This window comes from Ranitomeya variabilis, chromosome 2 (assembly GCF_051348905.1).
Source record: "Ranitomeya variabilis isolate aRanVar5 chromosome 2, aRanVar5.hap1, whole genome shotgun sequence".
Lineage (NCBI taxonomy): Eukaryota > Metazoa > Chordata > Amphibia > Anura > Dendrobatidae > Ranitomeya > Ranitomeya variabilis.
The window spans coordinates 256,678,542-256,706,039 of NC_135233.1; the positions used below are offsets into that span (position 1 = coordinate 256,678,542).

Genomic DNA, 27,498 nt, shown 5'->3' on the forward strand with positions numbered 1-27,498 from the left:
CGTGTGTGTGCAGTCCTCACTTCGGCCAGCACAGTCAGAGGCAGTACAGCTGACTGTGTGAGGCTGAGTCAGAGGAGGCACACAACAAGCCCACGCTGCAGTCACCTGGTTCCTGTGCGGTGTCTCTGGCTGTTCATCCTCTAAACCGAGGACAGAGGTGGTCTAATGCTGATTGGCTGAAATGCAGCGAATCAGCATTAGTTTTCTTTGTGTGACATCACAGCACAGCTCAGGCAAGGAGCTGTGCTGTGACTGGTTGGCTGTCCTGCGCAGGCAGCACAGCGATATCATAGAGAAGCAGAGGAACATTTATGACTGCAGCAATGTGACTTGCAAGTACCTGTAAGTAAAATATATGATGCCTGCAGCATAACTATTACTCCAGCCACTGAGGCAGTTAGGGAGGGTGGCCCCATGCAGCCTAAAGGTGACATGGGGTGTGGGGCTCCCACTGTAAATTTCTAATTTCCTGTGGGCCCCCTCCCCCCATTGTGTCACCTAATTTCTTGTGGGCCCCCTCCCCCACTGTGTCACCAAATTTGTTGTGGGCCCCCTCCCCCACTGTGTCACCTAATTTCCTGTGGCCCCCACCCCCACTGTGTCACCTAATTTCCTGTGGCCCCCACCCCCACTGTGTCACCTAATTTCCTGTGGGCCCCCTCCCCCACTGTGTCACCTAATTTCCTGTGGGCCCCCTCCCCCACTGTGTCACCTAATTTCCTGTGGGCCCCCTCCCCCCTGTGTCACCTAATTTCTTGTGGGCCTCCTCCCCCACCGTTTCACCTCTGGGGAAGGGGGCCTTCAGGAAATTAGGTGAAACACTGGGGAAGTGGGCCCTCAGGTATTTCACCCCTTCACAACATCCACCTTACATGTATGGCGCATGTTAAATGCCGCTTTCAATCTCTGACAGCAGCATTTAACATGAGACGCCGACATGCGTGCGCATAATTCTCTTGCAAATCGGCCCACCTGTTACATGAACGCAGGTTGCCGATGTTTTGCCATGACAGCAAGGGGTCAGCTGATAACCCCTATGCCTGTCATTACGGAGCTCCTTTGAAACTCCACAGGAGACTGATTCCTGCATTATGCAGCGATGCTTTGGTATTGCTGCCAACAGCAGAAGCGATCGGACAATTGCATTTTTAAGTCCCCCAAGGGCAATAACAATAACAGTGAAAAGTTAAAAAAAGGTGACACAATCTTTTTTTTTCTCAAATTTCTGTTTTTTTCACTACTAAAATAATAACAAAAATAGGGATTTTTGTGTACTCACCGTAAAATGCTTTTCTCCGAGCCAATCATTGGGGGACACAGACCGTGGGTGTATGCTGCTGCCACTAGGAGGCTGACACTAAGTGATACAAAGAAAGTTAGCTCCTCCCCTGCAGTATACACCCTCCTGCTGGCTCTCGGCTAACCAGTTCAGTGCAAAAGCAGTAGGAGATCAATAACAACATATGAGCATATAGCATGTCATATTATATATGAGAGTATAGCATGTCAGAATATAAAAACCAAGCACAAGCTAATAGGGTGGGAGCTGTGTCCCCCAATGATTGGCTCGGAGAAAAGGATTTTACGGTGAGTACACAAAAATCCCTATTTCTCCTTCGCCTCATTGGGGGACACAGACCGTGGGACGTCCCACAGCAGTCCCTGGGTGGGGACATCAGATCAGGCCCTGTGTAACCGCTACTTACAAGTGCGCCACCGCGGCCTGCAGAGTCCGCCTGCCCAGACTCACATCTGTGGAAGTGTGGGAATTATAGTGCTTCAGGAATGCATGCAGACTGGACGAATCCGCAAGCTTGCAGGCGTGCCTTGCCGACGTCTGGTGCCTAGAACCCTCGATAGACAGGGAGATAGGCTGACCTCTAGCACGGAAGGACTCCTGGATGGTGAAACAAATTCACCATGTTATCATGGCAGATGAAACGGCTAAACCCTTCCTGAAAATGTCAGGAAGCCTTCCTCTACCGTCAGGAAGCCAAAATAAAGCATCCAACCGTCGGAAGGACGCCGACCTCGAGACGTACCTACTCAGAGCACTCACTTCGTCCAGAATATGGGGAACTCATTCCATTTTGTGGACTGGTGCCGAAAAAGATGAGGGAAGAACTATGCCCTCATAACAGTTGTAATACATTACCACCTTGGTAACAAGGGATGGGGATGACCTGAGGACAACCTTGCCTTGAAGGTAATAAGGGAAAAAAGTCTGAAAGAGCAGAGCAGCTAGCTCCAAAGACTCGTCAGAGTGAGGATATTGCTGAGAAAAAAGGGGTGACTTTCCCTGATAGTAAAGTCTGCCCGAATGAAAAGGAGTTTACTGTAAGGCTCCTAGGACCATTAAGGTCTCAATGATCTAACGGTATGCGATAGGGAAGAACTACATGTGAAAACTTCCTGTGAGAAAGTCCCTACTTGCAGTTTTGCTGCGATAAGGCGGGAAGACACTAGCACCGCAAACAAAAACTAACGTGGTCAGTGCGGATCTCGGAGGATCACTGGGGCCCCCCTTTCTGCTTCCGAAAGGCTTTTGGAAGTAGTGGAACGGGAGGAATGGAAACTGGTACCACGGCAGAACCAGAGCATGGAGTGCGATGGCTCTTGGATCTCGAGGCTGAACCACGAACACGAGTACATTGTGATTCAGTCCGGACGTCATCTGACCTACAACTGAAGAGCTCTAGTGAAGGCAGATCTGATGGAAGACCTCGGGGAGAAGTTCCCACTGACTTGAGGCGAAACCCAGACGGCTGAATTTGTTTGCCGTCCAGAGTTCTACTCCTGGGATATATACTGCAGAGATAACCGAATGATAGATCTCGGCCCATCAGAGAAAGTGAGGTACCTCAGTCATAGCGCCTGACCGTGGGAACCTGTTAGATGATTGACGTATGGCACCGCCGTGGCATTATCCGATTGAATTCGGATAGGGTGACCCGCCAGAAGGCAGTGGACCTGCTGTAGGACTACCGTTCGGATCTCCAGAGCAATGATAGGGAGAAGAAGACTGGCATTGGTAGTTACTATAACCATTGAACCGGGAGAAAGGCCCTGGATGAAGAAGGGGCTCAGAGACTATCGTCTGAAAGTCTGTTTGACTTGCTGAAAACGAGCGGAGAGAAGGAAACCGCTTCCATTGTCGTCACCATTTTTCCTCAGAACTCTCCTAGCAAATCGAATGAAATGAGGGGGAGAGTAATCAAGTCCTCAGAACTCTCCTTGCGTGAGCCCCCTGTTGAAGGGCCATGACCTTGTCTCGAGGGAGAATTACTATCCTTCTAGAAGTGTGCACGATCATCCTCAAAAAGGATAACTGCTGGGCTGGAAATGAGGAGGTGTAAGTATAGCTGCCAGCCCAGGTGAGAGGGTATCGCAAGTGATATAGACGACTTAGCGTAGTCCTGGAAGGGCGACTAGACAGTTGACCAAACAGGGCAGGACGAGCACACCTCTAGGGTGCAAGAGAAAACATGACATCAGCCATGACCCGTGCGAACACTCTGGGTGCGGAAGCAAGGCAGAAGGACAAGGTTGTGACTTGAAAATGCTGTTCACGAATGGAAAGGTGAAGGAATTTTTGAAGAGGGTAAGCATCCCGAATGTCGATGGATGCCGGAAACTGCACCTTGTTCTGTTGAAGTAATGACTGAGGGGAGGAACTCCATCCGTAGGAGGACCATGTCAAAGGTTGTTAGACGTTGGAGGTCCAGGGTCGGTTTTACTTTTCGTTCCCCTTTTTGGAACCAAGATCCCTTAGATCTAGACTGTGCTGGACAATCCTTATACAATCCTTTGTCAGTCTCCCGCTCAAAAGATTTGACTGGCCAGTTGTTACTGGTGTGAATCAAGGTAGTTAAGGTCTCCAGCCAGGAGACCATTGCTCTAGCAATCCATGCGGCGGCTAGAGAGGATAGAACGCTGAACTCGAAGCCGCAACGAACCAGATTTTCTATCTGACAGTCCGTGGTATTTGTAATTGATGACCCATCGGGTAGAGATACTGGTAGGTATACCACAGGAGATTCTACCCGGTTAATCTGCCCCGTGGCAGAATGTGCGGCTGCATCCGGCAGGTCATAGACTCTTGCCATCGCCGCTCTCTTTTGACGGTGCAGAGATAAAAATTAGGAACCCTCGATCCATCAACCTCTTAACAGGGAATTGGAGAGGAATTGTCCGCCTTCTTGCATCATCCGCTAAATAGTGGTGATGCAGAGGGGGGTGTGGGGAGATCGGTGCCCTTTAAAGGACTCGTCGCCCTTAAAAATCAGGCCAGGCATGGCATCACACGTAGAGGCTTCTGTCCATTGAATCGCTTATCCGAACTGAATGGCAAATGCTCTACGAGGGAGTTTAGTCTCCTTCTGAGGGACACTGCGTAGTCTAGAGCAGAACCAGAGTCTTCGTCAATGTAACGAGATTGGTTACTCTTCTCTGAAGCTCTGGCAATTTCAGGCAATATCCAATCCATATTCAGAGACTTGTTGTCATCAAATCATTGTTGAGGGAGCAGGAAATGAAAACTTCCGTTTTCTAGATGCCTGTATGTTTCTAGACACCTGTACGTTTCTAGAATACTTGCGGCCCCTGCTAGCTGACGGCTCCCATGTAGGATAGGGACCATGTATATCGGTCCTGCGAGCACTCCGAGCCACAGAGGGTACACAGAGGGATTCAATCTCTTGGTCAGAGAACCATGGATTGCGGTCAGTGACGAAGTCCACTGAGGGGAACTAGAGGATAAGCTGGGGTTGGCGGTGGAGGGTTCCTCGGATTGATCATGCGCCCTTAAGGCCAGGGAATACTGGTCATGCGTCTTTAAGACCAGGGAATACTGGTCATGCGCCTTTAAGAACAGAGAATATTGGTCATGCGCCTTTAAGACCAGGGAATACTGGTCATGCGCCTTTAAAGACCAGGGAATACTGGTCATGCGCCTTTAAAGACAGAGAATACTGGTCATGCGCCTTTAAGACCAGGGAATACTGGTCATGCGCCTTTAAGACCAGGGAATACTGGTCATGCCACTTTAAAGACCAGGGAATACTGGTCATGCGCCTTTAAGAACAGAGAACATTGGTCATGCGCCTTTAAGACCAGGGAATACTGGTCATGCGCCTTTAAAGACCAGGGAATACTGGTCACGCGCCTTTAAGAACAGAGAATATTGGTCACGCGCCTTTAAGACCAGGGAATACTGGTCATGCGCCTTTAAGACCAAGGAATACTGGTCATGCGCCTTTAAAGACCAGGGAATACTGGTCATGCGCCTTTAAAGACAGAGAATACTGGTCATGCGCCTTTAAGACCAGGGAATACTGGTCATGCGCCTTTAAGACCAGGGAATACTGGTCATGCCACTTTAAAGACCAGGGAATACTGGTCATGCGCCTTTAAGAACAGAGAACATTGGTCATGCGCCTTTAAGACCAGGGAATACTGGTCATGCGCCTTTAAGAACAGAGAATACTGGTCATGCGCCTTTAAGACCAAGGAATACTGGTCATGCGCCTTTAAGACCAGGGAATATTGGTGATGCGCCTTTAAGACCAGGGAATACTGGTCATGCGCCTTTAAGACCAGGGAATACTGGTCATGCACGCTTAAGACCAGGGAATACTGGTCATGCGCCTTTAAGACCAGGGAATACTGGTCATGCGCCTTTAAGAACAGAGAATACTGGTCATGCGCCTTTAATACCAGAAAATAATGGACATGCACCTTTAAGACCAGGGAATACTGGTCATGCGCCTTTAAGACCACGGAATACTGGTCATGCGCCTTTAAGACCAGGGAATACTGGTCATGCGCCTTTAAGACCACGGAATACTGGTCATGCGCCTTTAAGACCAGGGAATACGGGTCATGCGCCTTTAAGACCAGGGAATACTGGTCATGCGCCCTTAAGACCAGGGAATACTGGTTATGCGCCTTTAAGAACAGAGAATACTGGACATGCGCCTTTAAGACCAGAAAATACTGGACATGCACCTTTAAGACCAAGGAATACTTGTCATACGCCTTTAAGACCAGGGAATACTGGTCATATGCCTTTAAGACCAGGGAATACTGGTCGTGTGCCTTTAAGACCAGGGAATACTGGTCGTGTGCCTTTAAGACCAGGGAATACTGTCATGTGCCTTTAAGACCAGGGAATTGATGTAAAGTGGATGTGCCCCTTTAATGCAAAAAACCGTCGCCCCAGTGTGAGCCGGCCGGGTGGACCAAGATGGCCACCGGGAGTTGCAGAGTTGATAAAATCTCGCAGAGAGCGAGAAGCGCCAATTCGGGGGCGGAGCCACGGACACGATGTTGAATGGGCCCAAGCCGGGGCCTAAATTTCTGTAGCCGGCGGGCGACACCAGCGGGGCGTTCTAGGCAAGACTTCCGGGATGCGGCCTACACATCGGCCGAAGCCAGGGGCTAAATTTTTGCAGCCGGCCAGCGTTACCTCAGAGAGGTGGGCCACAGGAAAGTGGCTGAGGCTGCCTGTCAGATATCCCTCTGAAGATGAATCCACTCACCAACGGTGCGTGTCCCGGCATGGAGCCGCCGCGGATGTGGGTTTCAGCGCTATTCTGTGCAGCGTGGACAGTGCAGGGATAAACCTCAATCGACCATCCCTTTGTTAGGGAGGTGGAGAGGAACCCTCCGCCTCCTTGTGCCATCCGCTTTTACAGTGGTGGGACAGTGGGGGCTGCTCGGACGCCATAGAGAGGGGCCTCTGTACATCCACGGAGTTCAGCCCCCGGGTGGACAGGGCCAGTTGTCCGGCATTAGGCCTGGCTCCAGGAGAGGATACATGGAGGCGACACTCCATGTGGTCGACTGTTGCTGGTGTGGGAAGATCGGGACCATGAAAGGAAAGGTACGGGGAGGTATACTCGCCGTGCTCGCCTGTTGATGATTCGGGGGAGGTCGGAACCTTGAAAGGAACCGTCGCCCCCTTCACTCCGTTAATTAAAAAAATAAAAATTTACAGAAAAGTAAAAAATAAAATAAAAATGTTGGGGTCTGAAACAGACCCATGTGCCTCCTACAAACACTAAGCAAGAACTGGTTAGCTGAGAGCCAGCAGGAGGGTGTATACTGCAGGGGAGGAGCGAACTTTCTTTGTATCACTTAGTGTCAGCCTCCTAGTGGCAGCAGCATACACCCCACGGTCTGTGTCCCCCAATGAGGCGAAGGAGAAATGGACGTTTGGTATCGCCGTCATCATACTGATGAGCCGAATGATATTGCAAGGTCATTTTTATCACAAAATGCCCAATTAAAAACAAAAAATCCGAATTTTTTTTTTTTCACAATTTCACTGAACTTGGAACTTGTTTCCCTTTTTCAAGTACACTATGTGTAAAAATCAATGGTGTCATTCAAAAGTACAACTCGTCCTGCAAAAAACAAGCCCTCATATGTCTATTTCAGACCTGGGCAAAGTGAGGCCCATGGGCCACATCCAGCCCTCTGGCTGTCTCAGTCCATCCTGCGGACCAAGACAGCCGTGGGGCTGGAAATCAGAGGTCCATGGGCCACACAGTGCCCGCCCGCTCACTGTCTCACCATCTGTGGCTCTGCGCTGCGCCGCTGACTCCTGATGGAGGAGGGGCCTCCTGCCAATTCCTCCACCAATCAGCGTATGAAACAGCTGATGCGATGATGTCACTTCATTGCGTCAGCTGTGTACCCCGAAGAGTCAGCGCACTGGAGGCAGGGAGAGAAGCAGAGCGCCAGGGAACGGGACCGAGGTGAGTATGTGGTGTTCATTTTTTTTTTTCTCATGTGTATGGGCTATTTGGGTGGGCATGGGGAGTGTGACATGGTGTTGCATAAGGGGGTGACATGGTGTTGCATAAGGGGGTGACATGCTGCACATGGTGCTGCCCTTGGAGGCGACATGTTGCACATGGGGAGGTTATGGGGGCGACATGCTGCACATGGGGAGGCTACGGGGGCGACATGCTGCACAAGGGGAGGCTATGGGGATGACATGCTGCACATGGGGAGGCTATGGGGGCAACATGCTGCACATGGGGAGGCTATGGGGGCAACATGCTGCACATGGGGAGGCTATGGGGGCAACATGCTGCACATGGGGAGGCTATGGGGGCAACATGCTGCACATGGGGAGGCTATGGGGGCAACATGCTGCACATGGGGAGGCTATGGGGGCAACATGATGCACATGGGGAGGCTATGGGGGTGACAAGCAGTGTATATGGGGAGGCTGTGTGGGGCTCATGCCGCATATGGGGGAGGCTATGGGAAGCTCATACGATATACAGAAGGGGCTGTGCTCAGGTTCAAATGATATATAGGGGGATGTCAACATAATTAATCAACTTAATTCTGCTCAGTATTAGGTGATACAATTAATATTAATAAAATGATCAATAGTATAATAATTATAATATATTGATATTAAAATTGAGCAGAATTAATTTTGGCCTATTGGTTCGGCCCTCCACAGCAGCCACGGTCTCATGTGGCCCCTTGGGAAAATTAATTGCCCACCCCTGGTCTATATGGACATAAAAATAAAAATGATGGCTCTTGGAAAAAAAAAATGAAGCACAAAACTAGAGGAGTTCAAAGCTGGAAAATTTCCCCATCATGAAAGGGTTAACAAAATTAATAAAGGGGATGGGGGAACTACAATACCCAGAGAGATTAGCAAAATTAGGATTATTTAGTCTAAAAAAAAAGACAACTGAGGGGCGATCTAATAACATGTATAAGTATATAAGGGGACAATACAAATATCTCTCCGAGGATCTGTTTATACCAAGGAAGGTGACGGGCACAAGGGGGCATTCTCTGCGTCTGGGGGAGAGAACGTTTTCCCACTAACATAGAAGAGGATGAAGAATGGCCCCACTATCTTTGTATGGGGTGGTATATGAGATGGTACAAAGATAGTGGGGCCATTCTTCATCAATGGAAACCTCAATGCCACTGGATATCTAAAATTGCTACATGATGATGTGTTTATGCACTGAAGATGGCACGCTCCCTGAGTTTTTCCAGCAAGATGGTGCACCACCACATTATGGGTGTCAGGTCCGAGCATTCCTACATGAACAGTTTCCTGGAAAGTGGATTGTTCGTCATGGACCAGTTGAATGGCCACCAAGGTCTCCCGATCTGACCCCCTTAGACTTTTATCTTTGGGGTCATCTGAAGGCAATTGTCTATGCTGTGAAGATACGAGATGGGCAGCATTTGAGACAACAGATACTGGAAGCCTGTGATAGCATTTCCTCTGCGGTGTTGCTACCAGTGTGTCAAGAGTGGGAGAAAGGTTTTCCCCTTCTTATATACTAATGTGCCACAAACAGGAAGTTGATATCACCAACCATTCCCATTTTATTTAGGTGTATCCATATAAATGGCCCACCCTGTATAGGAAGCCTAATGTCATTATGTCAGGAACTTGAACTTGTGAACCTGTATTTTGTTTTCTGCTTACTTCTATCTTTTTCTTGCCACAGTGAGCCGACACCAGACAATCTAACGGGTGAGTTCAATTTTGAGATCTCAGCCTCAGAATTGTGAGTAGTGCCCCTGTTTCCATTATTAATAATGATCATTCATGTTTTTATAGATGGGATGTCATTGTTTTCTTGATGTTCACATTTAGGAACAGGGTTCTCTACATCTTCAATCGTGAGGTTCAGGGTTCATTCACACGGCCATCAATTCTCTCATTCAAAAGAATTGGTCCGACTCAAACTCTCCCCGCTCTGTCGCAGAGTTTAACTATAATGGCGCTGTGTGCACACCAATAGTTAAATGTAGTGTAGCTCCAGGTGGGCTCCTCAGAGTGCGGGGCCCAGGCCAACAGCACAATCTGCCCCCTATCGTTAGTTACACTACTGCATGCACCTATAGACTTGTATGGGTACGTGTCATCCGAATATCAGATACACTTGCACCTTGCTGCCATAATTGCACATCTGCACTATCCCATAGTAGAATACTGGGCCTAGTGCTATCCAATACAACATCACATAGCTCTCGGCCGTGTTATACCCTTGTGTGAGCGAGCCCACAAAATATAGTTCCTGGTCTGTGCGGTGAGCTGCTTATTAGGCCTCATCTGCACTGACATGTTTTCGTCAGTAATTTGAAGAATAAATGTGAATCTTTCTATTATATTCTGTGTGGGTTCAGCTCTGAGTTTTGTCTTACAAATCCCAATGCTGAATGGTGACCAAAATACGAAAGTGTGAATGAGGCCTAACTCTGCATTAGTCTTGTGTCCTGCTCTGTCTTCTTTATTTCCATATCCGTACTGGAGCCAGTGCTGTAAAATGACATTACATTCTACAGTGTTGGGCTCTGTACTGGTAATTGGAGTCTGGGAGAGCTATAAGCCTGAGTCTGGTGGGGTGTGTGTGGGTGTGTGTGTGTGTGTGTGTGTGTGTGTATATGTGTATGTATGTACACTCACCGGCCACTTTATTAGGTACACCATGCTAGTAACGGGTTGGACCCCCTTTTGCCTTCAGAACTGCCTCAATTCTTCGTGGCATAGATTCAACAAGGTGCTGGAAGCATTCCTCAGAGATTTTGGTCCATATTGACATGATGGCATCACACAGTTGCCGCAGATTTGTCGGCTGCACATCCCAAAGATGCTCCATACAAGGCAGGATGGATCCATGCTTTCATGTTGTTTACGCCAAATTCTGACCCTACCATCCGAATGTCGCAGCAGAAATCGAGACTCATCAGACCAAGCAACGTTTTTCCAATCTTCTACTGTCCAATTTCGATGAGCTTGTACAAATTGTAGCCTCAGTTTCCTGTTCTTAGCTGAAAGGAGTGGTACCCGGTGTGGTCTTCTGCTGCTGTAGCCCATCTGCCTCAAAGTTCGACGCACTGTGCGTTCAGAGATGCTCTTAGGCCTACCTTGGTTGTAACGGGTGGCGATTTGAGTCACTGTTGCCTTTCTATCAGCTCGAACCAGTCTGCCCATTCTCCTCTGACCTCTGGCATCAACAAGGCATTTCCGCCCACAGAACTGCCGCTCACTGGATTTTTTTTCTTTTTCGGACCATTCTCTGTAAACCCTAGAGATGGTTGTGCGTGAAAATCCCAGTAGATCAGCAGTTTCTGAAATACTCAGACCAGCCCTTCTGGCACCAACAACCATGCCACGTTCAAAGGCACTCAAATCACCTTTCTTCCCCATACTGATGCTCGGTTTGAACTGCAGGAGATTGTCTTGACCATGTCTACATGCCTAAATGCACTGAGTTGCCGCCATGTGATTGGCTGATTAGAAATTAAGTGTTAACAAGAAGTTGGACAGGTGTACCTAATAAAGTGGCCGGTGAGTGTAGATCACTCTGTGTGTAATGACTCTATATAATGTATGGGTTTCACTTTTTGCATTGAAGAACAGAATTAAATTAACTTTTTGATGATATTCTAATTTTGTGAGAAGCACTTGTATGTCCTACGAGAAACGGATAAATGACCTGGGAATGTTTAGCTTGCAAAAAAGAAGGATAAGAGGAGACTTAATAGAGGGCTTCAAATATCTGAAGTGTTGTGACAATGTAGGGGGATCATCCTCATTTGCACATGGAAACACGAGAAGCAATGGAATGAAACAGAAAGGGAGAAAATATAGATTAAATATTAGAAAAAAAACTTATTGACAGTGAGGGTGATCAATGAGTGGAACAGGCTGCCACGAGAGGTGGTGAGTTCTCCTTCAACGGAAGTTTTCAAACAGAGGCCTGACAGACATCAGTCTGAGATGGTTAAGTGAATCCTGTATTGAGCAGGGGGTTGGACAAGATGACCCTGGAGGTCCCTTCCAACTCTAACATTCTATGATTATAAGAAAGAAGTGGAATATTCTGCAATGGCCGAATCATCACCAGATCTCAACCCCATCCAACAGCATTTCACAAGCTAAAGACAAAACATAAGGCGGAAAGACCCTCAAACAAGTAACTGAAGTCAGCTGCAGTAAATGCGGCAAACATCACAAAGGAGGAAACCCAGTGTCTGGTGACGTCCATGGATTCAGGCCATCATTACCTGCATAGGATTCTCTACAAAGTATTAACAATGAACATTTTATTTATGGTAAAGTTAATTTGTCCAGTTACTTTTGAGCCCCTGAAATGAGGAGGCTTTGTAGAAAAATGGTTGCAATTCCTAAATGTTTCACAGGATATTTTTATTCAACCCCTTTAATTAAACCTGAAAGTCTCCACTTCAATTACATCTCAGGTGTTTCATTTAAAAAAAAAATTGCGGCCTGCAGAGCTAAAATCACAGAGATGGGTCACTGTCCAAATATTTCTGGACCTAGCTGTACATATACGTAGTAACTGCACTGCTCACCCTGACCCTCCTGGTGCATGGCCCCAAATAATGCAGCAAATGAAACGTTCCTTTGGCTGGGTGGCAAACCCCTGAGGAGACAGGATCAGAGCCCCCATCCTCACGCCCAGTATACTGTACCTCTCGCGGTCCTGTGCGCAGTTACTGACGGGCATCGTGGTGTTCTGTGTTTCATACAGAGCGCTCTGCCGGCGCGAGTTGTCGTTGCGAGCAGGGAGCCGCCCTTCAACTTCTGCTAGCCACCCCTGGAGAAATGGTGGTTCAAACACAATGTGAATATGATCCTAGCCAGGACTGACCCAATTTCATGTAATGAGCCCAGGGGAAACAGCACCAAGAGGTGGAGACGAGGAGAATGGGGGTCACACAATGCTTGTATCCTAATGTAACAGAATCAGTCCTAGTGATGGGTTATCAATAAAAGGTAGAACAGTCATTGATGAGATTGTGGCAGAGCAATGTACAATGCGTACTCGCCTCAAACTTCTGCACCTCGACCCGAAGCTTTTCAATGTTGTTACTGATTTCTATCAGTCTCTGTGCAACACTGGCGGGGTCTCCCATCTGCGGATTCTTCATGTACACGTCCTTCATCTTTGTCAATGCATCTCTGTATAAGACAAAAACAGATGTAAGCTGAAATGGTTAATTCTTATCATGTAAATAGCCAAGAGCTGCACTCACTATTCTGCTGGTGCAGTCACTCTGTACATACATTACATTACTGATCCTGAGTTACATCCTGTATTATACTCCAGAGCTGCACTCACTATTCTGCTGGTGCAGTCACTGTGTACATACATTACTGTTCCTGTACTGATCCTGAGTAACATCCTGTATTATACCCCAGAGCTGCACTCACTATTCTGCTGGGGCAGTCACTGTGTACATACATTACTGATCCTGTACTGATCCCGAGTTACATCCTGTATTATACTCCAGAGCTGCACTCACTATTCTGCTGGTGCAGTCACTGTGTACATACATTACATTACTGATCCTGTACTGATCCCGAGTTACATCCTGTATTATACTCCAGAGCTGCACTCACTATTCTGCTGGTGCAGTCACTGTGTACATACATTACATTTCTGATCCTGAGTTACATCCTGTATTATACTCCACAGCTGCACTCACTATTCTGCTCACCTCTGGTCAATCTCCTTCTGGATGTCTTTGTTCAGCTCATCCACCTTTTGCTGTAGCTTCTTCCTCCTCTGCTCGGGAGGCAGGTTGCTGAAGTCCTCCGGTGTCGCCCCCTGGTGGAAGCCGAAACACTGAAATGTCATGTCTACCATCCGTTCAGGTGGCATGCACAACTACACCCATGCACCGCATGCAATAAGGAGAATCAGGAGTGGAGGAGAAGGCGCCCACCACAACCCAGCGTAGAGGTGGCAGAAACACAAGTATTCCTGCGCTGTCCCCTCCTGCGCGGATTCCTCCTGTCCCTGCAGCCCGGACTCTGCACATCGCTGACTATAGGACCTTGGGGAGTGGCTGTGTAGTGAAATGTTCTGTGCCTGTCTAACTCCCAGACTTCGTTCTTCACTATTCTCCAGATCCCTGCATCCTGTCCGTGATGGACACTGACCCAATTCTCAGCACGGAGGGATTGTTCCCATTGAATACAGTCTGGACATTCAGCCTTCACTACAGACTGAGACATTGTAATAAACTTCACCGCAGCTTAAGTGTCACAGTCATGGGCCGTGTACACACATTGATGGTAGTCTGCTACAGTGTACCAGCGCAGGTGCCCTGCATCTGTTTAGCTCAGAAGATTGGACTTACAAGCAGGACTGTCCATTATACAAGGATCAGACACAGTTTCCTGCGTGCATCATGGCGGTATCCCGGCTGAGTACCGGAGTGACACAACATTCCTCTTCACCTGCCTGGGGAGAGTGCACTGAGTACCCCCTCCCTGCGCACATGCGCGGTGGCGTCCCTTCCTAACTCCTTATGCTGCTGGCAGGATCTTTCTGGTATTGAACGGGTTAAAGTAAGAATCTGCCCACCAGGCGGCAGGTGGTAACAGTGTCCTGATTGGTATAACATATTCTGAGCAGTGTGTGGCTGCAGTGAGTGGCTCGCAGCACTAGGTGGCGCTCCGTCCACGCGGAATCTTGTGTCACTACACCCCAGACACAAAGCAGGACAGAGAACAATAGCTTTGTCTTCTAGCCTCTGTCCCCCTGGGTCACCCCATATTCCTGGCCGGCCTCTGCTCTGTGCCGATACCCCCGGCCCGTCTCGGTGCCCGGCATCACTGTAGGGTGGGGGAACGTTCTTATCCCTGCCCAGGTTACATGTATGATACAGGAGTCCATTAATAGCCAGGCAATTATTAGAAGACATGGCTGATACATGATTAGAGGGGGTATAGGGGGTCCGGTAACTAAGGGGCCATTTAAAGGGAAAGTGGTTATGTGCAAAAAATCAGATATCCTTTCAGATAAAGGAACATGAATACAAGTATATTAAACCATAAGTCTTTAAATGTTGATATTAATGATAAATTAATAAAGTAGAGACATAGTGCTGCTATGAGCTGCGGGATCGGTCATCAATATTGCATTAAACCCCCATAAAGACCCCTTTGCAAAATACAGTAGTGGATTTAACCCTTGGTACAAAATATCGCCTATGGTTACACATGAAGAACTTCATAAATTACACCACGTGATTCATATAGAGCAAAAAAAGGGCCACAATGGACAATAAAGTGTCGGGTGCAATTAAACATCACACATAAAGTGATGGCATCAATAAGACATACGTCTGCTTGAAATGAGACATCATCGTCTGGTCCATGCATCAGGGATATCCGCAGATGATGGCAGCTAAGAACTTTTTTACGTCTTGGAGCCTGGACAATCCTCATTGGCTTATATCTATTTATTCTGGAGGACATTTTTATATTATGAAAAACTTATTACTATTGCAGCAGCTCTTTTGAGCTACTGTGCACATGTATAAGATCTACTTTGGCAGGCGATCAGATTTATAATCGGCTTTTGAGATGAACATAATACTTATTTAAACGCATCTGATTTTTAATAAGGCGCATAATTATAATAAAAAAATGATTGGCCTCATTATTGCCTTTTACACCATTTGGGAAGCAATAAGAAGCCTTGTCCCGACGGGGCCATTTCATGCTGCGTATGAGATGATGAATAGCCAGATCCCAACGGGTCCTTGTACTATCATCATATCGATGTTTTCGATATAGGTCTATGGTGATTAACCTCTATGCAATTGTTTCCATACTCTAATACGGACAATACATACCATATGTTTTAAACTCTCTTTAAATACGTTTACTAATATTTTCGTATTGATCTGCACATATTTACTTTTATACACTTTCATGCACCTTACTCAGTCACTATATGTACTTGGTATATTCTATTATCTCTAGGGCAGTTTTTATTTCCTTCACACAACACAGGGGTCATGTCGACGTCAAACTTATACCTAGTACAATTTTCACACTATGTGTTGCAGCACTTTCACTACATAACTGCACTTATTACAGGTATTATCATATTATGACACTATCTAGGCCCCATATGTAACATATTTCATACTCCATTATTTATGCACATTTATATACCTTACATAGAAATAAATCTATATTTGTATCTACAAATCATGTAAATATATCTAGAGGGTTTTCAGTGAACAAATGGATTTGTGTGTATATATTATATATATATATATATATACACACACATACATATATATACACTCACTGGCCACTTTATTAGGTACACCATGCTAGTAACGGGTTGGACCCCCTTTTGCCTTCAGAACTGCCTCAATTCTTCGTGGCATAGATTCAACAAGGTGCTGGAAGCATTCCTCAGAGATTTTGGTCCATATTGACATGATGGCATCACACAGTTGCCGCAGATTTGTCGGCTGCACATCACCACCACCAGCCTGAACCGTTGATACAAGGCAGGATGGATCCATGCTTTCATGTTGTTTACGCCAAATTCTGACCCTAACATCCGAATGTCGCAGCAGAAATCGAGACTCATCAGACCAAGCAACGTTTTTCCAATCTTCTACTGTCCAATTTCGATGAGCTTGTACAAATTGTAGCCTCAGTTTCCTGTTCTTAGCTGAAAGGAGTGGTACCCGGTGTGGTCTTCTGCTGCTGTAGCCCATCTGCCTCAAAGTTCGACGCACTGTGCGTTCAGAGATGCTCTTAGGCCTACCTTGGTTGTAACGGGTGGCGATTTGAGTCACTGTTGCCTTTCTATCAGCTCGAACCAGTCTGCCCATTCTCCTCTGACCTCTGGCATCAACAAGGCATTTCCGCCCACAGAACTGCCGCTCACTGGATTTTTTTTCTTTTTCGGACCATTCTCTGTAAACCCTAGAGATGGTTGTGCGTGAAAATCCCAGTAGATCAGCAGTTTCTGAAATACTCAGACCAGCCCTTCTGGCACCAACAAACACGCCACGTTCAAAGGCACTCAAATCACCTTTCTTCCCCATACTGATGCTCGGTTTGAACTGCAGGAGATTGTCTTGACCATGTCTACATGCCTAAATGCACTGAGTTGCCGCCATGTGATTGGCTGATTAGAAATTAAGTGTTAACAAGAAGTTGGACAGGTGTACCTAATAAAGTGGCCAGTGAGTGAGTGTGTATATATATATATATATATATATATATACACACATATATATATATATATATATATATATATATATATATATATATATATATATATATATATATATATATATATATATATATATATATATATATATATATATATATATATATATACACACACACATATATACATACACATACATACAGGGGTTGGACAAAATAATGGAAACACCTAGAAACATCAACAAAAGTTTGTTTAATATGGTGTAGGTCCACCTTTTGCGGCGATTACAGCCTCAATTCTCCGAGGTATGGATTCATACAAGGTGTGAATTGTTTCCAAAGGAATTTTAGCCCATTCTGCAGTTAAAACACCCTCCAGTTCTTTGAGCAACGACGGCAGTGGAAATCGACGTCTAACTTGAATCTCTAAAATTGACCATAAATGCTCAATAATGTTGAGGTTTGGGGATTGTGGGGGCCAGATGAGATGCTCAACTTCATTAGATTGTTCCTCGTGCCATGCTTTAACGATTCTAGCTGTATGAATTGGTGCATTATCATCCTGAAAGATGGTGTTCCCCTCCGGGAACAGTGCTTGAACCATTGGATGCACTTGGTCGCCTAAAATGCCTAAATAATCTCGGCTGTTAATTCTTCCATGAAGGGATATCTTTGGCCCGGCGGATCTCCACTAAATAGCACCCCAGATCATCACAGAACCTCCACCATGTTTTACGGTTGGGAGAAGGCAGTCTGGATGGAATGCTTCTTTCGGCTGTCTCCAAACGTACACTGGGCCGGAGGTCGGAAATAGGGTAAACGATGATTCGTCTGAGAATATCACGTTTCCACTGCTCGCGGGACCAATTCTGGAGGTTTCTACACCACTCTAAACGCTTGGAAACATTTGTCATTGAGAGCAGCGGTTTTCTAATTGCAGCTCTTCCGTGGAATCCAGATTTGTGCGGCTCCCGAAGAACAGTTTTCGTGGAAACTGGGTTCTGTAGGTGTTCATTGAGCTCAGCAGTGATTTTCGGAGCTGTGGTCTTGCGATCCTCTCTCACAATTCGCTTTAGAGTCCGACGGTCTCTCTCAGTCAACTTTGACTTTCGGCCGGACCTGTGCTTTGCTGCGGACGTTTTTCCTTCTCTTTCAAACACAGTCATTACTTTGGAGACAGTACCTCTTGACACGCCAAGCATTCGGGCACTTTCTGTTACACTAGCGCCTGCCATAGGAGCACCAACAATTTGGCCTCTTTGAAAATCCGAGAGGTCTGCCATTGGTATCAGGTACAAATCAATGGTCTTACAATTATGCAAAACAAACAGTTAATTTACATACACATATCACTAATAATCAACTACAAAACATTACCATATGTCACGGTATATATATATATATATATATATATATATATATATATATATATATATATATATATATATATATATATATATATATTATACACATATATATATATATATATACATACACACACACACACACACAGACACACACATACACGACACACACATTCAATGACCAATGAAACCATAATAGCCAAATCAATATAATAACCCATTATGTTCGACTTATGAATTTATATAATGGACAAATGCAGGCACTAAGTCATACAATGTTTATTTTGTTTGATTTAGACATAGCAGAAAACAATACTTGACAATATGTATTGTATAATATATTTACTATTACGTCAGACTCATTACATAATGAGTTATTAACAATCACGCCTGTTTTATGGCCTATATGGCTTATATAGTTACTATCAACTCTAGAATGTAATACATGTATTAGCTCGGCACTTCCCCTTCAGATGAACACACTTGGTTATGCAGATGCCCGGTTGAGATAACCATGTATCTTTTGGAAGCAGCTGAGGTGGACACCTGTGCATGCGTTGTTGCATAGCAATGGTGGTATGCTTGCGGTTCACAGGCCTGACAATGGAAATATCCATACACAGAAGGGCAGATCCCAATGATGCATGTGCCACTAACCTAGAGCATCATCTGCAAACAGACGTGGAGGATTACTTTATGCACACTGTGATTGAGTACTCTTCCTAAACACAAGTCCCCTAATGAAGAGCGGGCAAAACGTGCGCTGGGGTGGAGGGGGCTTCCTACTCACCACCTTCTACTCACAAAAGTGTAATTGTTTACTCCGAACTTCACTATCGCTGGTGCTCATCATGGCACATCTTAGGCTATGTGCACACGTAGGAAATGTGGTGCAGAATTTTCTGCACAAAATCCGCATCTCCTGGCAGAATCCGCAGCTGCGGATTTGTCGCGGAATTGATGCGAATTTTGTGCGGATTTTAAAGCAGTTTTTGCCACTGCGGATTTCTATCATGGAGGGGTGCAGAAATGCTGCAGATCTGCACAAAAGAAGTGACATGCACTTCTTTTAAATCCGCAGCAATTCCGCACTGATTTTTCCGCACCATCTGCACAACTTCTTTTTTTTTACCCATTGATTTACATTGTACTGTAAATCACAGTGCGGATCTGCAGCATTTCTGCGTGGAAAAATCCACTGCGGATCCGCAGCAAATCCGCATCGTGTGCACATGGCCTTAGGTTTACCAAGTGATTATACCCATGGCTTTTACCTTCACTATATTTAACTTTACCACTTGTCACCTTATATTCTAATTTTGTAACAAGAGCTGTGTGTATTATATAGGCCTGTTATTTAGACACTAATCACGCGTGTCTTATTTATGCCAACACTTTATATGTACATGCATGTTTAATTGCCACTTTATTGTCCATTGTGGCCGTTTTTTTTGCTCCATATGAATCACATGGTGAAATTTATGAAGTTCTTCTATGTGTAACCATAGGTGATATTTTGGACCAAGGGTTAAATCCACTACTGTATTTTGCAAAGTGGTCTTTATGGGGGTTTAATGCAATATTGATGACAGAATCCCTTAAGCTCATAGCAGCACTATGTTTCTACTTATTGTTGATTTTAATGACATATTAATAAAGACTTCTGGTTTTATATACTCTGGGTGTTGCCGTGTTCATGTTCCTGTAGTTTAGAGTTATGACCTCTGAATGAATGTGCATGTTCCATATGGGTATAATATTTATTATTATTTATTACCTTGGCCTTTCAGATAAAGCAACTTTCTACAATGACCTCTAGGAGGCACTGACGTTGTTCCTCTGCTCCATGAAGCTTATAATGAACTTGTCATCCAGAGGGCGGCCATATTGCTGGCTATATGCGCCATCTTATTACGTAATATTGGTAAAACAGCACCAGGAGGAACTACCTGAGGGACATCAAAAATGGCTGCTGCTCTGTAAAGCTTTATCAGAGAACGAGGATTTTTGCCTCTTTATATGGGACTTTGTTGAAAAGTCCTCAAGTTGTGAATGCAGCTTTGGTTGGCACTGGAGTATAAGATTTGGTTGTGATGTATTGTATCTACAGATCCAACCCTCTCTGTGCTCTGAAGGCAGCCTGTGGGGAACTACAAGTCTCAGACTGTCTGTGTTGTGCGTTAATGGCCACACCCATTGATGACACTTACTGGGGAAGTCGGTGGATTACAGGTCACAGGACACACAAGGTGGTGGCACTTGGAGAAGGGGAACACACACCAGACACATGCAAATGTATGATCAGGGGTGAGGGGGCATCGCCAGAGGCACAAGCAGGCCACGAGCCACTGCCCTGGGGAACAACAAGTGCCAGCAGCCATGGGCACATGAGGCGGCCCGCCAGGTGTGAATCCCAATACTGTCGAGTATAACCTGTTTAAGTCACATCCAGAGCTGCGGAGCTCACATCCCAGCGCAGCTGCTTGTTCAGTGTCTGCTATGCTGCATTGAGGGAAACGTAATGATTACATGATTCTACTCCAGTCACATCCAGAGCTGCACCAGCCCCTGGAGGATGTATAGTGCCTGCTGTGAGCACTACAACTCCCAGAATGCACAGCAGAATCTGCTGTCTGGAAAACATGCCTGTCCCAGCAACGGAAGGTGTGACTAGAGGATGGCATCAATCTCTGGAGCTGCCAATGTCATTATTTCATGGGCGGTCAGTGGGTAACAGAGGACAGGCGCCTGCTTGTGCCTCTGGGACTAGACGTGGGTGTTGGGGTCCATGCTGAGACATTTCTTACCAACTTCAGAGAAAGCTTCACGGGAGATCAGAGAAACAATGATAAAAAAAGAGGAGAAAGAGAACGTGCATGTCAGAGAGGGATGAATGTCGCCACCGACCCTCACACCAAACATAGCCAGCGCCAAAGTTCACAAGAGCCGCACAGCACCCCCCGCAGGCCAGGGCGAGTCATCACTGGAGGACATGCTTGTGCTGCTGCAGCGTACTCGTTTCCACAGCATCAATCCCCCAGAGCTGAAAATACAACGCAACCTACAAACAGAGCACATGAAAGAGCCATGGGGATAAAACCTACAGGGTAAGATTGCTATCCTTCCCTCCCAATCGATCGTCTGCAGCTCTACCGATGTCAGAAGATACTGCGCTTATGGCATTCCATTCATGAACAGCAAGCACTGCTGTAGGAATACCATCATCTGCGACCATCCTCCGTGAGCAGTGCTGCACAGCTGAGGGATGCGTCAAACTGCTGGCCCCACCTCCTGCAGACAGGGGGCGCTCTGCAGCCAGTGACCTTCCTGGCACAGGGTGACAGATGGTGACAGCTCGCTGCAGTGACATCAGGAGGAGAATACAAAACACAGCAGAGTGGGCACTCAGCCTGGCACAGAGATCTGGGAAATATCTACCATCCTCCCACATCAAGTGATGCCTGGGGGGTCACCACCTCATGCTGCACGAAGAGGGGGGATATGTGCCAACTACAACCCCACCACTGATCAGTGCACACCGGAGAGGCCAGGTCTGGAGGATGATGGGACTGATAGTGCAGGACAGTGAGCTCCTGTGTCGGGGATGATGGTAGTAGTGATACATTGTGTGATTGATTAGATTGTGAGCTCCTGGGTCGGGATGATGGTAGTAGTGATACATTGTGTGATTGATTAGATTGTGAGCTCCTGGGTCGGGATGATGGTAGTAGTGATACATTGTGTGATTGATTAGATTGTGAGCTCCTGGGTTGGGATGATGGGAGTAGTGATACATTGTGTGATTGATTAGATTGTGAGCTCCTGGGTCGGGATGATGGGAGTAGTGATACATTGTGTGATTGATTAGATTGTGAGCTCTTGGGTCGGGGATGATGGGAGTAGTAATACATTGTGTGATTGATTAGATTGTGAGCTCCTGGGTCGGGATGATGGGAGTAGTGATACATTGTGTGATTGATTAGATTGTGAGCTCCTGGGTCGGGATGATGGGAGTAGTGATACATTGTGTGATTGATTAGATTGTGAGCTCCGGGGTCAGAGATGATGGGAGTAGTGATAAATTGTGTGATTGGAGATTTGATTGTGAGCTCCTGTGTCAGATGATGGGAGTAGTGATACATTGTGTGATTGATTAGATTGTGAGCTCCGGGGTCAGAGATGATGGGAGTAGTGATACATTGTGTGATTGGAGATTAAATTGTGAGCTCCTGGGTCGGGATGATGGGAGTAGTGATACATTGTGTGATTGATTAGATTGTGAGCTCTGTGGTCGGGGATGATGGGAGTAGTAATACATTGTGTGATTGATTAGATTGTGAGCTCCTGGGTCGGGATGATGGGAGTAGTGATTCATTGTGTGATTGATTAGATTGTGAGCTCCTGGGTCGGGATGATGGGAGTAGTAATACATTGTGTGATTGATTAGATTGTGAGCTCCTGGGTCGGGATGATGGGAGTAGTAATACATTGTGTGTGTGATTGATTAGATTGTGAGCTCTTGGGTCGGGATGATGGGAGTAGTGATACATTGTGTGATTGATTAGATTGTGAGCTCCGGTGTCGGGGATGATGGGAGTAGTGATAAATTGTGTGATTGGAGATTTGATTGTGAGCTCCTGTGTCAGATGATGGGAGTAGTGATACATTGTGTGACTGATTAGATTGTGAGCTCCGGGGTCAGAGATGATGGGAGTAGTAATACACTGTGTGATTGATTTGATTGTGAGCTCCTGGGTCGGGATGATGGGAGTAGTGATACATTGTGTGATTGATTAGATTGTGAGCTCTTGGGTCGGGGATGATGGGAGTTGTGATACATTGTGTGATTGATTAGATTGTGAGCTCCTGGGTCGGGATGATGGGAGTAGTGATACATTGTGTGATTGATTAGATTGTGAGCTCTTGGGTCGGGGATGATGGGAGTAGTGATACATTGTGTGATTAATTAGATTGTGAGCTCCTGGGTTGGGGATGATGGGAGTAGTGATACATTATGTGATAGATTAGATTGTGAGCTCCTGGGGTCAGGGATGATGGGGGTGATAGATTAGTCTGTGGGTTCCCGGGATTAGTGGGTGATTAGTTGGTGCAGCGCTGTGATATAAGCTCCCGTTGTCTCAGTATAACACTACAGGGCACATTTTGGGCTAAATCCCATCATTTTCCGTTGTTTTGCCCGCTGTTGCTGCTTGTGAACTTTGGCTCGGCTCAACACATTTCTAGATCCAGACAGAGATGGGCACAGACACATGGCAGGAAGGCGGACATGTCCTGGGAATTGCCTACGAAGCAATTGCGGAGCTTGTGCGCCACCCGCACGTCAATGCCACCGGTCCCGCAATGTTCAAGACTGGGCCACACAGACACGTTTAAAGGCATGTTGCAATGTGTGCAGGCCTCACATGGAGAGCACATGGCGGGCAGATGTCCAACACGCATCTAACAAGCTGTGAAATGTGGCCCGTCCCTGAGAGAGTGACAACGCGGTCTATGGCGGGACAGGGAGGGGAGGACTGAATAGCGTCTAATCTGTCCAAAGCCATCTGCAGGATGCAGACACGGAGTGCGGCGCACAGACTACCCAGCGTACTCTGCAAGCAAAGTGTTAATGTGGGGCAGAGAACACGTACTCCGCCTGCTCTAGAGCCCTTCAGGACCTTCCACCTCTTGGCTGTCATGGCGGACAGGGATTTCAGCTTTTGGTGATAGTCCAGACATGGCCGGCTCCGCACATTCAGTGACAAGTGGCAGGATAGCGCCAAGGTGCGCGGAAGGAGGATTAAAGGTGCTCAAATAGAGCAGACCTTCCCAGCCCAATTAAAGGTGATGAGACACATCGGGGTCCCATTGTATGCCTCGCTCTACAACTTTATTTATGAACCAAAAATAACTATTGATGATGTGCACCGACCGCGCCTTGTATCCCACTGCAATAATCAAAACATAACTGACCGGTGGGGGCGCTGATCAGGAGGTCTGCAGAACACTGCGTCTTTTCCTAGAACGATGAGGAGAGTCATACGCCAGCTCCCAAAATCACATGGCACAACAGTCTTGTCCATGCCGGCTTGCAAAAACTTGTGTTAGAGGGGTCTCCTGTCATATCGACATAAAACTGAAGAAAGCTTTCTAACACACCCTGTGTATTTATTTCATACCACTCCTAAGATCACTGCTTGCTGTCGGAGAATGAGAACACTGTCACATCCCAATGCTGAATACTTCTCACAATTGAGGATGTGCTACAATTGTATCCGGCCTGGACAATCCCCTGCGGACCCCAGGAGGGCACAAGGTAACCTGCTGTCAAGAAGTGGGGGAGACTTGTGCTGAACTCAAGGCTGAATACAAACAAAAATACTTCCTTTCAATGACAGCAAGCAGGTGTCTTGAAATGAGCATGAACATGAGGTGCAGAATGTAAGAAAGTGGCAGCGATGGCGCTTTACATCCAGGAGGCCGCACGGTTCCCTTCATCTCCTCGGATCAGTCAGCACAGTGAATGGAGGAGCCGGCCGCCGGTCTATCGCCGTTGCGTCACTTACGACATAGTCCCTAGCCTCAAAGGCGCACGTGGCTTTTCCTAGCGTCCTCTTCATCATTGTCTTGTGAAAACACAAAGACTGAGTCTGCGGCAGAGTGAGCGAGGAGACAAAAGCAAAAACAAAAAAGGCGTTAGGGTGGTCGCCAGCACCTGCCGGTTGGTGGTGTCGGGGGGCCAATTTGCTTCCAGTCCATATTACTGGTCACCCAGCTTTCCCAAGACCAGAAAATGAAGAGATAACTGCACAAAATGTAGTAATGTCAGTAACCTAACGCTGTGCAGGGTGATGCGTGGGAAGTCCTGCTGTCTCCATGGGACACACTGTCACACTGTACAGGCACCACAGCTCTGCAAGAAGACAACAGCCACAGCTATGTATGTGATCATATAAGACAGGACACAGCTGTGACTACAGCTGCAGGAAGACGCTGCCAGGCTCAGCTCCTCAGGGGCGTGGCTTATCATACAGTGTGTCTGTGCTGCACTCAGCGAGGTCCTCACATTCTGCACCGTGGTGTCCGTCACCAGGAGGAGGACGACGGCTTCTCAACGACGTAAGAAATACAGACCCCCAACCCCTCATTCCATCCCCCAATTTGAAAATAATATCATTACATTAGCAAAATCACTGAGTGAAGGGAGCTGCGTACTGGGTTGAGCTATTGGCGGGCCTTCACCGCTGATCTTCAGTGATGTCTCCGCTGATCTCTAGTGATGGATAGGAGGCATTCTCAGTGATGTCACCGCTGATCTCTGGTGATGGATAGGAGGCATTCTCAGTGATGTCACCGCTGATCTCTAGTGATGGATAGGAGGCATTCTCAGTGATGTCACCGCTGATCTCTAGTGATGGATAGGAGGCAATCTCAGTGATGTCACCGCTGATCTCTAGTGATGGATAGGAGGCATTCTCAGTGATGTCACCGCTGATCTCTAGTGATGGATAGGAGGCAATCTCAGTGATGTCACCGCTGATCTCTAGTGATGGATAGGCGGCATTCTCAGTGATGTCACCGCTGATCTCTAGTGATGGATAGGAAGCATTCTCAGTGATGTCACCGCTGATCTCTAGTTATGGATAGGAGGCATTCTCAGTGATGTCACCACTGATCTCTAGTGATGGATAACAGGCATTCTCAGTGATGTCACCGCTGATCTCTAGTGATGGATAGGAGGCAATCTCAGTGATGTCACCGCTGATCTCTAGTGATGGATAGGAGGCATTCTCAGTGATGTCACCGCTGATCTCTAGTGATGGATAGGAGGCTTCTCAGTGATGTCACCGCTGATCTCTAGTGATGGATAGGCAGCATTCTCAGTGATGTCACCGCTGATCTCTAGTGATGGATAGGAGGCTTCTCAGTGATGTCACCGCTGATCTCTAGTGATGGATAGGAGGCATTCTCAGTGATGTCACCGCTGATCTCTAGTGATGGATAGGCGGCATTCTCAGTGATGTCACCGTTGATCTCTAGTGATGGATAGGCAGCATTCTCAGTGATGTCACCGCTGATCTCTGGTGATGGATAGGAGGCATTCTCAGTGATGTCACCGCTGATCTCTAGTGATGGATAGGCGGCATTCTCAGTGATGTCACCGCTGATCTCTAGTGATGGATAGGCGGCATTCTCAGTGATGTCACCGCTGATCTCTAGCGATGGATAGGCGGCATTCTCAGTGATGTCACCGCTGATCTCTAGTGATGGATAGGAGGCATTCTCAGTGATGTCACCGCTGATCTCTAGTGATGGATAGGCGGTATTCTCAGCCAGTGATCTAAGTTTTACACACCAGTACCTCAGCCCAGTACTTGCGCTCTCCACTATTACCATTCAGCTAGCCGGTGGCCACAGTGATGAGTGATCGTTAGTCGCGGGTGATGAGGGTACAGATGAAGCATACAGGGGACACACCAAAGCACGACTTACCCCGCGCTTTAGACTCCTGAAGCAGTGGATTTTGGGTTTGGAGGTCATGAAGTCGTTGAGGCGATGGGAGAGGGGCTCCTTTTGCTGCTTGGGAGACTGGGGGCCGTTGGGAACAGCAGAGGGTGAGGCAGAGGCCGGGGGCGGAGGAGGGGGCTGATGAGGGGACGTTAAGAGGGACATAAGCTATGTGTAAGAGAAGGAGCAGTGACAGAAGAGAAACCAAAGCAAAAGAAACAAAAATAATAAAAACACAAAACCAAAAGGGTTAAAAACAACATGAAATCCGAACCAATGACATCAAATCAAGAAAAAGGACAAACTGAAATAATTTAAAAAAAGGCGATTCCATGGAGGTGGTGACGGCTGCGACAGAGGAAGGAAGCCGGCAATGTTAGAAGAAGAAGCGATACCCCGCGAAGAAACTGCTCCAAAGCCATGCAAACTTCCTGCAGCAGCATCCCCCCCCTCCCTGAACGGCACCTGCCACCTGTGTGTGCATGCCGCGGACACCATCTACTCATAGCCCTGCTGCACTTCCTCGCTACTGTAATCAGGTATCACCCACTGTGTTTGTAACCCTTTTACATTTATTAAAGGAAAAGATGTCCAGCACTGCGTCTT

General features: G+C 46.9%; 1 protein-coding gene and 1 long non-coding RNA gene across 19 annotated transcripts in view; one reads left to right on the forward strand and one right to left on the reverse strand.

The window, feature by feature from the left end:
- FNBP1 (formin binding protein 1) overlaps positions 1-27,498 on the reverse strand; it is a 93,110-nt gene that overhangs the window by 10,440 nt on the left and 55,172 nt on the right. For 4 of the 18 annotated variants that reach the window (XM_077284741.1, XM_077284743.1, XM_077284740.1 and 1 more), the window contains exons 10-14: positions 26,878-27,060; positions 21,192-21,206; positions 13,528-13,655; positions 12,856-12,988; positions 12,499-12,623 (exon numbers count right to left, since the gene is read on the reverse strand). In XM_077284741.1, the coding sequence (XP_077140856.1) occupies positions 12,499-12,623; positions 12,856-12,988; positions 13,528-13,655; positions 21,192-21,206; positions 26,878-27,060 (584 nt within the window). The remainder of the gene's footprint in view (positions 1-12,498; positions 12,624-12,855; positions 12,989-13,527; positions 13,656-21,191; positions 21,207-26,877; positions 27,061-27,498) is intronic. The other 14 variants (XM_077284748.1, XM_077284749.1, XM_077284746.1 and 11 more) reach the window with 7 other exon arrangements.
- On the forward strand, positions 273-12,492 carry LOC143805423 (uncharacterized). Its single transcript, XR_013221236.1, has 3 exons — positions 273-342; positions 9,504-9,563; positions 11,930-12,492. It is a non-coding gene; the product is annotated as an uncharacterized LOC143805423 (long non-coding RNA).